Source organism: Dunckerocampus dactyliophorus, chromosome 10 (assembly GCF_027744805.1).
Source record: "Dunckerocampus dactyliophorus isolate RoL2022-P2 chromosome 10, RoL_Ddac_1.1, whole genome shotgun sequence".
Lineage (NCBI taxonomy): Eukaryota > Metazoa > Chordata > Actinopteri > Syngnathiformes > Syngnathidae > Dunckerocampus > Dunckerocampus dactyliophorus.
This window is the reverse complement of record NC_072828.1, coordinates 563,283-576,451: the sequence shown is the minus strand read 5'-3', so window position 1 is coordinate 576,451 and position 13,169 is coordinate 563,283. Positions and strand designations below refer to the sequence as shown.

Genomic DNA, 13,169 nt, shown 5'->3' with positions numbered 1-13,169 from the left:
TGGTAGTCCCTTATGTAGCCGGGGTTTCCAAAAAACTCCAGAGGATCTTATGGCAACACAAAATTCCTACCTATTTCAAACCAGTAAATACCCTGAGACAAAAAAGAGTGCATCCTAAAGACAAGGCTCCAAACCAGAAACAGAGCAATGTGGTCTATTCCATCCACTGTAAAGATGAGGAATGCAAAGAGCACTACATTGGGGAAACTAAGCAAATGCTCCAAAAAAGGCTTTATCAACATTGCAGGGACAATGCTAGTGGTCCTCAATCAGCAGTACATCTACACCTTAAAACAACCAATCACTCTTTTGAGGACAGCAAGGTAAAGATTTTGGCCAAAGAAAACAGATGGTTTGAAAGAGGAGTAAAGGAAGCTATTTTTGTCAAACAACAGAACCCATCATTGAATCGGAATGGTGGTTTGAGGTTTAATTTGGACCCTGTGTTCAGCAGGTTACTGAGACCAAAACCCACAGCTCTTAGTCTTGCAAATGAGGTGAAGCCAGGGCCGAGCCAGAACAATAGATGCTAACAAGCCAGTATCAGAGTCGTTCATAACCAACTCAGGGAGCGACACTTCCCTTTTATCGGAGGTGTTAATAACAGGATAGGATTATACCACTACTCCTCCCAGGCTTAGTGTAAGGAACCAATAGGAGGAGGGTGTTGGCACACCAATTCCGCCCACTCTTACTGTATTTAAGGCCGAGGCTACCAGCACTTGTTAGTTCGCTGACGAAGCTCTTCGGATGAGGAGCGAAACGTCCGACACCTTCTTCACAGAAGTACAGATGACGTCTCAAGAAGCCTTTTCCTCGATATATTATCACACGTGAACATGAAATGATCATATTGTGATGTATTATTAAATATATTATAACAAAGTGCTTGGACAGTGCAGGCCTCCACCAAGCGCCATAGTCCCCCCATATTGTGATTTGCAGCATAAATATTATTTGATGTACATATTTAGATTCCTTGGCCATGCAAACATTCATAATGATATCAATATTAGTTCCATAACGGTAGCATCCTTGTGGATCTACATCGATACCACAGCTTCCGATCATGATGATACCACAGCTTGTTATCATGACGATACCACAGCTTCCTATCATGATGATACCACAGCTTGCTATCGTGACGATACCACAGCTTCCTATCATGATGATACCACAGCTTGCTATCATGATGATACCACAGCTTGCTATCATGATGATACCACAGCTTGCTATCATGATGATACCACAGCTTCCAATCATGATGATACCACAGCTTGTTATCATGACGATACCACAGCTTCCTATCATGATGATACCACAGCTTGCTATCATGATGATATCACAGCTTCCTATCATGATGATACCACAGCTTGCTATCATGATGATACCACAGCTTGCTATCATGATGATACCACAGCTTGCTATCATGATGATACCACAGCTTCCAATCATGACGATACCTCAGCTTCCCATCATGATGATACCACAGCTTGCTATCAAGGGGGCGCAGCACACTCTAAAAATGTCACTGAACAAGGAAAGTAAAAAACAACAGCAGCAGCAAAAATGGTCAAAGCAATGAAAAGTCCGGACAGGAAGAGAAGAGTTGGAATCTACCAAAAAGCATCACATCATAGGAGGAGGTCAAAGGTCACTTGAAGAGCAGGACATTGAAATATTATGATTATTATTTTAAAGTCAAAAACAACAAATAAAGTTGCCATTTTTGGAAACTGAGGTTGGGGGGAAATTTAAACAAAGAAAATAAAGTCCAAATATCAGCAGAAAACAAGATGAAATGTTTGGAAATCAGCAGACTAAAGTCAGGAAAAATAGACTTTAATTTGAAAAAATATGACAATAAACCACAGTACATGACAGTATACTACAATATACCACAGTAGACCACAGTATACTACAACATACCACAGTACATGACAGTAAACTACAATATACCACAGTAGACCACAGTATACTACAATATACCACAGTATACTACAATATACCACTGTAGACCACAGTATACTACAACATACTACAGTATACCACAGTACATGACAGTATACCACAGTATACTACAACATACTACAGTATACCACCGTATATCGCAGTATACCACCGTATATTACAGTATAGTACAGTATACCACAATACATGACAGTATACCACAGTATACTACAACATACTACAGAATACCGCAATACATGACAATATACCACAGTAGACCACAGTATACTACAATATACCACAGTATACGTCTGTGTAGGCTCTCAGTCGTACAGGAGTTGTCCATCGAGGAAAAGGCTTCTTGAGACGTCATCTGTACTTCTGTGTAGAAGGTGTCGGACGTTTCGCTCCTCATCCGAAGAGCTTCGTCAGCAAACTAATAAGTGCTGGTAGCTTAGGCCTTAAATACAGTAAGAGTGGGCGGAATTGGTGTGCCAACACCCTCCTCCTATTGGTTCGTTACACTAAGCCTGGGCGGAGCAGTGGTATAATCCTATCCTGTTATTCACACCTACGATAAAAGGGAAGTGTCGCTCCCTGAATTGGGTATGAACGACTCTGATACTGGCTTGTTATTGTGTGGTTTATTGTCATAACGAACCAATAGGAGGAGGGTGTTGGCACACCAATTCCGCCCACTCTTACTGTATTTAAGGCCTAAGCTACCAGCACTTATTAGTTTGCTGACGAAGCTCTTCGGATGAGGAGCGAAACGTCCGACACCTTCTACACAGAAGTACAGATGACGTCTCAAGAAGCCTTTTCCTCGATACCACAGTATACTACAATATACCACTGTAGACCACAGTATACTACAACATACTACAGTATACCACAGTACATGACAGTATACCACAGTATACTACAACATACTACAGTATACCACAATACATGACAGTGTACCACAGTATACTACAACATACTACAGTATACCACAATACATGACAATATACTACAGTTTATTATGAATATATGAAGTAGCATGTATGAAGTAGCATGTAGCATATATGAAGTAGCATGTAGCACATATGAAGTAGAACATATGAAGTAGCATGTAGCATATATAAAGTAGCATGTAGCACATATAAAGTAGAACATATGAAGTAGCATGTAGCACGTATAAAGTAGCACATATGAAGTAGCATGTATAAAGTAGCATGTAGCACATATGAAGTAGCATGTATGAAGTAGCATGTAGCACATACGAAGTAGCATGTATGAAGTAGAATGTAGCACGTATGAAGTAGCATGTAGCACGTATGAAGTAGCACATATGAAGTAGCATGTATGAATTAGCATGTAGCACGTATGAAGTAGCATGTATAAAGTAGCATGTAGCACGTATGAAGTAACATGTAGCACATATGAAGTAGCATGTATAAAGTAGCATGTAGCATGTATAAAGTAGCATGTATGAAGTAGCATGTAGCACATATGAAGTAGCATGTAGCATGTATGAAGTAGCATGTAGCACATATGAAGTAGCACATATGAAGTAGCATGTATGAAGTAGCATTTAGCACATATGAAGTAGCATGTAGCATGTATGAAGTAGCATGTAGCACATATGAAGTAGCATGTATGAGGTAGCATGTAGCACATATGAAGTAGCACATACGAAGTAGCATGTATGAAGTAGCATTTAGCACATATGAAGTAGCATGTAGCATGTATGAAGTAGCATGTAGCACATATGAAGTAGCATGTATGAGGTAGCATGTAGCACATATGAAGTAGCATATATGAAGTAGCATGTATGAAGTAGCATTTAGCACATATGAAGTAGCATGTAGCATGTATGAAGTAGCATGTAGCACATATGAAGTAGCATGTAGCATATATGAAGTAGCATGTATAAAGTAGCATTTAGCACATATGAAGTAGCATGTAGCACATATGAAGTAGCATGTATGAAGTAGCATGTAGCACATATGAATTAGCATGTAGCATGTATGAATTAGCATAGGATCATGGTAATGAGGGGAAGGAGGGGCTTTGTGGAGATGGGTGGAGCGTTGGCATGTGCTGGAAGGCGTAACAACGTAACCTGAAGCACACGTGTGCATGTGGCATCTCGGTAGGCGGTGCTGTTTTGATGAGCAACAGAGCCCAGCTTTGAAGGTCGACGGAGGGAAAGGCAGGAAGACGTGAGCGTGGAGGGAAAACACGCTTCCAACTGGGGGAGGAATTCCTTCCCTGTCCTGTAGGAAGGACGAGTCGTATGTGCACGCGTGCACGTGTTTCACTTTGCCACCACGTTTGCAGTCAGGTTGCAGAACATTTCCCGTCTTTGACTTTCTGTGGAGTGATGTCAGCACCCGCGTACGCCGCTGCCATCTGGACTTCCTGTAGCGGATGAGCACACGTCACCAGCTGGCTGGCAGAAGATGCGACCTGAAGCTATGACGAGTCAGGAGATGCAGGCTGTGGTTGCTGCACGTGTGCACACCTTGGCCTTGTTCTCATGACCTTCCATGGAGATGCTATGATGCTATGATGCTTCAGAGCACAGAGATCATCTGGCATGGTGCTAGTCATGTGTGTTAGATAGCTAACACAACACAACACATGAGATAGCTAACACAACACAACACATTAGATAGCGAACACAACACAACACATTAGATAGCTAACACAACACAACACAACACATGAGATAGCTAACACAACACAACACAACGTATTAGATAGCTAACACAACACAACACATTAGATAGCTAACACAACACAACACAACGTATTAGATAGCTAACACAACACAACACAACACATTAGATAGCTAACGCAACACAAGACATGAGATGGCAAAGATGGCGCCCTCCGTGGCAGACGTCTCTGTGACACTCTCCCGTGTTTTTCTATTTTTTGCTATTTTATTGTTCATTTGTGACATTCAACACACTCACGCAGTACATTACAACAGAGAGACACTTTTGAACATCGGCAGGGTTCACCATGAACCTTCATTTAGCCTCCCAGACTTTGCCTTTCTTCTGTGCCAGGAGAACGCAGCAGCCTGCGGGCCCGGTGAGCTGAATACCCGGCGAGCAAAGCATCCAAGGCGTAAACGAGGCAAGCGGACCGGCCTGCATGCTAGGCTAAAAGCTAGAGCAACTAGGCCACAGCTACCAAGCCTGCTGCTAGCCAACGTCCGCTCTCTTGAAAACAAGATGGACGAACTACGAGCAAGGATTACAGCTCAACGTGAGATCAGGGAATGCTGTGTCCTCACCTTCACAGAAACCTGGCTGACGGAGGATATACCGGACTCGGCGATCCAGTTGGAATCATTTGCTGCTTACCGGGGAGATCGGACTTTAGCGTCTGGTAAACACAGAGGTGGCGGCGTCTGTGTTTACGTAAACAAACGGTGGTGCACAGACGTACAGACGATGGAAAAGCACTGCTCGCAGGACATTGAGCTGCTGATGGTGAAATGCAGACCTTTTTATTTGCCTCGTGAGTTTAGCGCTGTGTATTCATTCAAGCAATGTGACCTGCTTGAATGACTATCGCCCTATAGCACTCACTCCTATTGTTATGAAGTGCTTTGAAAGAATAGTCATGACCCACATCAAAAAGAGCATCCCGGCGGCAACTGTGGACCCTCTACAGTTTGCATATCGCCAGAACCGGTCCACGGATGATGCAGTCAACACTGCCATCCACACAGCCCTTTCTCACCTACAGGGCCAGGACACATACGTCAGAATGCTATTTATAGACTATAGCTCTGCTTTTAATACAGTCAGCCCCCACAAACTCACAGATAAGCTCCTCACACTTGGCCTGTCACCCTCCCTCTGTAACTGGGTGTTTAACTTTCTAACAGGCAGGCCCCAGTCAGTCAGAGTCCACAATCGCACATCCAGCTCAAGAATTGTGAGCACTGGGACCCCACAGGGGTGTGTGCTGAGTCCACTCCTCTACACGCTCTTCACCTACGATTGCGTGGCCTCCCAGAACAACACCAGCATCATTAAATTTGCGGATGACACTACAGTCATCGGACTGATCACTGGTGGTGTTGAAACATCATACAGAAGAGAGGTGGTAGACCTCATAGCTTGGTGTCGTGATAACAATCTCCTTCTCAATACAGATAAGACTAAAGAGATGATCATCGACCCAAGAACAAGGGAAAAGGAGCCGCATAGACCCCTGTTTATTGATGAGACTGAGGTGGAGAGGGTGAAAACCTTCAAGTTCCTTGGCACACACATCAGCGAGGACCTCACCTGGTCTCACAACACCCAACAAATTCTGAAGAAGTCCCAAAGGAGACTGTACTTCCTGAGAAGACTGAGGAAATTTGGCATGTCCACCACAATCCTGAGTTGCTTCTACAGATGCACTATGGAAAGTGTCCTTACCGCCTCCATCACTGTTTGGTACGGTAACTGTACAACACGTGATAGGAAGGCACTCCAGCGGGTGATCAAGACCTCACAGAACATTGTTGGGGCAGCCCTCCCCTCACTGCAAGACATTTATAAAACTAGAGTCCTACGAAGAACACACAACCTCATCAAGGACAGCACACATCCACAACACTCATTATTCACACTCCTACCGTCAGGCAGACGCTACAGGAGTTTGAAGTCCAGGACCACAAGGCTGGCAAACAGCTTTTACCCACAGGCCATCAGGCTTCTCAACGAAGCACTCACACACGCCGCACGCAACACACGCACACACTCATAGCACTTTATTGATTTATTGATTGATTGATTTATTTATTTATGTATTTGTATTATTTATTTGTATTAATGTCTCTTCTGTTGTTGCTTAATTTATTGGTATTTATGTTTATGTGTTTATGTTTCTTATGTTCTTATTCTTTCTTGTGTTTTCTTTCTTTTCTTGGGAGAATGAACAGAATAAGATTTTCATTGCATGGTATAACTGCTGTTTTACTGTGCACATGACAATAAAACTCTCTTGAATCTTGAATCTTGAGATACAGTAGCTAACACAACACAACACATGAGATAGCTAACACAACACAACATATTAGATAGCTAACACAACAGAAGACAATGTATTAGATGGCGAAGACAAGAAGAAGAAGGAGCGCCAGTGGAGGAAGCGTGATGGAGCTGCCAGGCCGTGTTTGATGCTATCATTATGCTATCATTCCTGCCTGAAAGCCTTGAGGCCAGACTGAGAGAATCCAATCTCAGGCTTTGAAAAAGAGATTCCATTCCCTGAAGCCGACGCTTTAACAAGGAAACAAACGGCACGGACTCTCCTGCTGCTTTCATGAGTGTCATTTCCTGTCAGCGCATGCTGCACACGCACAGCGCTACCTCGCATTTTCTCTTTCATTTCTTCCAAAAGCAGAAATCCATTCCTGACACGGGATTATGATTATTACTATTTTGGAATGACTTGGTTCTTAAATTCAACAAATCCAAATTATTGCCTCTCACAACTTTCTTTGGCTCCATGGCAGGTTGTTTAGCAGTGCCACTGCTAAACAACCTGCTAAAACAGTGGAAAAAAACAAAACGCACGGTTGGTGAGTGAGCGACATGAAGGGTGCTTTGCTTGTCCACTCCACTCGTGCAATGAAAGACGAAGGACGAGTTTGGTATGTGCACTATTGGACCAGAACCAAGATGGCCAACGCAAACCAGGGAAACATTTTGGCAACATTTCCTGTCAAAAACCGAATCATATGGAAACGGAGGTTTGACTGCGTGTACCCGATGTACACAAAAGCAACATCTGATAACACCTGCTAATCACTTGTGCTGTGTTGGAAGCAATGTTTGCTATGTGACACATAGCATGCTATACATGACATATACCATGCTATAATGACATGTAGCATGCTATACGTGACATGTAGCATGCTATACATGACATATACCATGCTATACATGACATGTAGCATGCTATACATGACATATACCATGCTATACATGACATATAGCATGCTATACATGACATATACCATGCTATACGTGACATGTAGAATGCTATACATGACATGTACCATGCTATACGTGACATATACCATGCTATACATGACATGTAGCATGCTATACGTGACATGTAGCATGCTATACATGACATGGAGCATGCTATACGTGACATGTAGCATGCTATACATGACATATACCATGCTATACATGACATGTAGCATGCTATACGTGACATGTAGCATGCTGTACATGACATATACCATGCTATACATGACATATACCGTGTTATACATGACATGGAGCATGCTATACATGACATGTACCATGCTATACATGACATGTAGCATGCTATACATGACATGTAGCATGCTATACATGACATATACTGTTTAATCCCTAGTTACCTAGGCGGTGCAAGACCCTTGCTCCCTTATGTAAGAAGCAGGCGCACCTGCCTACCTGACTACTCCGCTCAAAGGGTTACGGTCTCTCCCGTAGAGGGAAGAGAGACCTCTAAGTCAGGGGCGAGAGGAACTCCCCCAGGTATTAACAGCCTCGGTAGTGCAGAGGCGGCCCCGCTGCCTCCGAGCCGCGCAAGACCAGAGTAACCCAAGGTTGGTCGTACGAGACGTCGGACCCTCTGCTTTTACGACTGCTTCCTCTCTTAATGGATAGTTGCTCTTGGTAAGGACCTGGGGTTATTTACTCATCTATCAGCAATCAGAAGGACCTGTCTTTACTAAGTTACGGGAACATGCATTCTTTACTTGTGTACATACTTGTGTATCTTGCTTGATGCTGTAACAGATGAATTTCCCTGCTGTGGGATTAATAAAGTACTATTACTACTACTAACCTCAAAGGAATCTGTCTGTAACACACTGCTTACTCTTTTACCTTCAAAGAAGATACTGGGTGACAACTCTTAGTGAAAGAGTGAAAAGCTTTATTAGGAAAGTTAGCAAGGGCATTGAAGCAGGTACTCTATTAACTATAAGGTTATACTGTACTCAATGTCAGACTAGCCGCAATGAGCTCCACTCACATGTACCTAGATAGAAAGAAGCGCAAGGCCGCAGGCCAGTTCCTCAGTTCTACCCCGATGATGAAGCCAGTAGTGAAGACAAAAAGTCCAGTGAGTATGAGTTCGCTTCAAGGGGATAAGTATAGTTGATGCGGGTCGGGCGTCGGGTGATCAGGCCTTCGACCTTCCCTGGTTGTCCTGACGGCTCTAGGTAGCTCCCGAGAGCGGCAAGGCTGGGGACCGCTGCTGTGACTGGTTCCGTGCTCACTCAGGCTCAGCTCTTCTCTCGGTAGCGCCGCGGACAGAATCTTCAGTTGGTGTCTCAGGTTCATCTGAAAGACGGAGTCTTCTCCTTCTGCTGGGCAGACGAGTTGAGTCCAATCTTCCTTCAGCAGTCCCAGAGCTGTGTCGCGAGCCTTGGAGCTTCGGAGATGCGATCCCTGAATGGATCGCCTGGAACCAGCTTCGATTGTAGAGCGCGTCCTCTTTTTATGCTGTATTCAGTCTCCGCCTGCTCATGGGAGTGTCCATTACCTCATTCTAAGACCTCCCAGAGGAGTGTCTTTCCCAGAATAGCTTGTACTTTCCCTGACCACGCTGATTCAGCATGACTCATCCACTTGTGTCCTTGTTTGACCCGTCCTGGACTTCCATATTTGGTCATCATCCTGTCCTGAGATGAACTCAGTGGGTGACCGCAGATGACTCCTTAGGTGTCCTCAGCTGAACTCCTGAGGATGTCCTTATATGGGTTGCCTGGTTTCGCCATTGTACTGCAATGACTATGACCCCTAGTGGCCTTTCACCAGACTACCGAGACTCAATGTTCTACTTTGTGGCTTAATTCAAGATTCAAGAGATTCAAGATTCAAGAGAGTTTTATTGTCATATGCACAGTAAAACAGCAGTTATACTGTGCAATGAAATTCTTATTCTGTTCATTCTCCCAAGAAAAGAAAGAAAACACAAGAAAGAATAAGAACATAAGAAACATAATGATTATGGAGGAGCTCACATTGGCATCAGATATCTTATAGTCATTACCATTTTAGTATCAAAACATGTTACTTTAACATCACAACATGTTATTTTAACATTCAGTTCAGCACCAACATCGGAACATGACATTCAACTTGTAAAACATTAACACTTGTTTTCATACAACCATAGACATCAACCTGTTGTTTTGTTTGACATTCTCAAGGCCATAGGACTATATGCTTCTTTTAAATCATGTTACTGAATAATACTGATTATAACATTATAATATAAGTGCTTTAAGCATTGCGATAGTTATGCAAGTATCCCTATTGACGTGTATTGCAATGGTGTGTGTGTTTGTCCCTATAAATGCACATGTATACTAACATGAGGTACCAACTAACTTGTGTATTATATGGTTACATTCCTAAAAGCGACAGAGTGTTTGAGCATGCTAGACTGTGCTTTGTTCCTTGATTATTACAATTACTTTTGGTATAAAAGTTGGCCTTTTAAGAGGTGTTGTACCTAGGTCACTCGACACCCCCACCCCGTTCGTTGCTCGTAACAATGTCGGATTTACTCTATACTGTGACCGAGTATTGTAACATCATGTCCACACAGACCAGTCCAATATTTGTTTGACGGTTTAGGCCTTATCCCCTGCAGGCCCATCAGGACTCACGGGGCTTGCAAGGTCACCCAGGTAGTTGGGAGCGACGATCTCAGCTGGGTGCCCGTCTGCCACTGGAAGCGGTCCTCCTGCTTGTTGGTCAGCTGCCAGTCTCTCAAGAGCCTCGAGCAGGGTCTGGACAGTTGAGACTGCACGGACGATGTCCTCCACGGCAGCTTCCGTGGCTGGAGAAGGCGGGTTCCATGTAAGGTCGGCGACTCGGTTGCCTACCCGTCCTTCCTCGGCTACATCTTCCTCCACTGGTTCCGGAGTGTGAGGGCCTCTACGGCCCTCTTGCTCGCCGGTCTCAAGATCTTGGGAGGAGACGATGGTTCCGGTTTGGCGTCGCATCTTTGCTGGGGATGACCGCTCGTCTTGCTGGTCTGGTCTTGCTTCTCCAATGACAGTAACGATCGGAGGGTTTAAGCCTGGTCGGGAGAGGAGGTGCTTTGTCGGCATGGTTGTGGCCCCATGGCCCCAGGCCGATGCACATCCCACAGCTCAGGTGAGTTGATGTGGTATGGGTGCCATTGGGGAATCTCCAAGTGGAGTGGATGACCTCCTCGAAGTGGCCAACCCTGCGATGTTTCTTGTTCCTCCAACTGTGTATGGTTTGGAGTCTTCCCCCATACACTCGGCGGACCACTACTGCCTTGGCTTGTACGATGCTGAATGGTACACACCTCACCTCGGTCAGGGGTAGCTCGCAGCTATCCTTGATGTACACCCCATACGGTGTCTGGTCAGTAGCGATGGACCACTCGTAGCAGCATCTTTGGTATGGGAAACAGCAGAACCCCCAGAAGGTGTCATCTCTCACCCAGGCGAAGTCCATGTCTTTGTTTCCACATGCCAGGCATCTGGGATTGTCTATAGGTTGTAGAACAGAGTCTTTCAACAGTCTTCCTTAGCATGCTCGTGGAAAGGAAAGAAAGAAAAGAGAGACGCTCGAGAGCCCTCTAACGTGTCGGCTGAGGCGAGGAAGTGACATGCCATATCGCCGCGGGCAACCTTGGCGATGACATGGTCGTGCTCCCTGCCCGTCTTCGAGCCGTAACTGGGAAGGAGGCAGCATAAGTCATGAACCAGGCAACCAAACACAGCTGACTAACTACATCTAACCACACTAGTGTGGCTATTATTCCCCATACTATTCCCCATCCTACTAGTGCCCCTATCCTTATCCACCATGCCCGTTTCCCTCCGAACTTAAGGCTGGCTACTAGGCTTACCATGTGGCTTAGGAGAAGCATTCTGGGGTTTTAAGCTGCTGCTGTTGCCAGGGTCCATGGTTATGCTTGCTTACCTTCTTCTCCCGGTACGTGCTCTAGTGATCTCTAGGATCAGACTGTGTGGAGCTGCTCCCAGCTCCTTCTTTTATAGCCAGCTTGGTTCCTCCCCCGGCTCCTCCCTCGGACATCCGGTGAGTCAACTTCCTCTTTTGGTCTGCCAGCTGCTGATTGGTCACTGGTAGCGCCTGATTGGTTACTGGTAGCACCGCCTTCCAGCTGAGGGCGGAGTCCCAGGTCACATCTTCTTTCTGCCTCGCAGTCTTGTCTTGGCTGCAGGCATGAAGGGTGGCCCATTCCGAGCTCCTCTTCTTCCTAAGGGCTTTGATTCCTCCCTTGATCACATGTGGTAGAGCGATGGAGGTGAAGATCACTCCTGCTGCCATCAGCATCCATGGCCACAGTTTGGACATTAGGCTGCCAAGCCATCCTCCTACTGTGGAGGCTACTCCATCCGCTAGTCCAATCACTCCTTGGACCACAGTGTCTGCTGTCCTGGCTAACACTTTTCCAGTGACTTCAATCCAGTTGCACTCATGCTCCAGGGGTCCACTGCCACAGTGTAGCCAGTGTTCTTCAGGTGCATAGCAGGTTCCTGGGTTATACAGACAATTGGGTCCTATCCATTCGAAGCCTTGGATCTCTTGCCCTTTACAGAGGTTCTGTCAGAATGCATGTCCTTCAGCCATGAAGTAGGTAGCTTGTGCCACTTCAGGCAGGACCTCCAGCCATCTGTTCTTTCTTCGTGCTATACCTGGTCCTGTTAGTCTGACCAGGCATGGTGACTGAGTTGGTACGATAGCACGTTTCCATCTTCCATTGTGTTTCTCCCACGTAGCTCCAAGCTCGTAGGTGTCATATGAGCCATTGTAGAAGTCCTGACAGCGCTTCTTCCAGGCGTCAACTGTCTGACAATTTCCTCTTGCCAATGTCACTCTACAGACGGTCTTGTCGTGGTTGCAATTCATCTTCCAGGGCCTTGGTTGCATCCCTGTCGGTGGTCCCAATTCGTAGTGATGTCCAGGGTCGGGTTCAGGCGGTGGGTTGTCTAGCAGCGCTCAGAGATGTCGGGTGAATTGGGCTAGTTGGACGTAGTCCCGGTCACTGCTGGATCCCATTTTTTCTTCCTTCTTCTTTTCCAACGTTTCATCTTGGGCCTTGGAACAGCAATGACTCTCTGCTCCTTCAGAGTCTGATAATATACTGCTTTTTCTCCTTCTAGGAGCCTGTCCAACCCCCGCCACACCCACTTCCATGACATC

At 45.3% G+C, this 13,169-nt stretch overlaps 1 protein-coding gene across 1 annotated transcript in view; it reads right to left on the bottom strand.

Moving 5' to 3' along the window:
• Positions 1–3,611: 3,611 nt before the first annotated feature.
• The window catches only part of safb (scaffold attachment factor B), a 37,189-nt gene continuing 27,631 nt past the window's right edge, over positions 3,612–13,169 (bottom strand). The window contains exon 20 of the mRNA XM_054789259.1: positions 3,612–4,356. Within this exon, the coding sequence (XP_054645234.1) occupies positions 4,322–4,356 (35 nt within the window). The 3' untranslated portion in view covers positions 3,612–4,321. The remainder of the gene's footprint in view (positions 4,357–13,169) is intronic.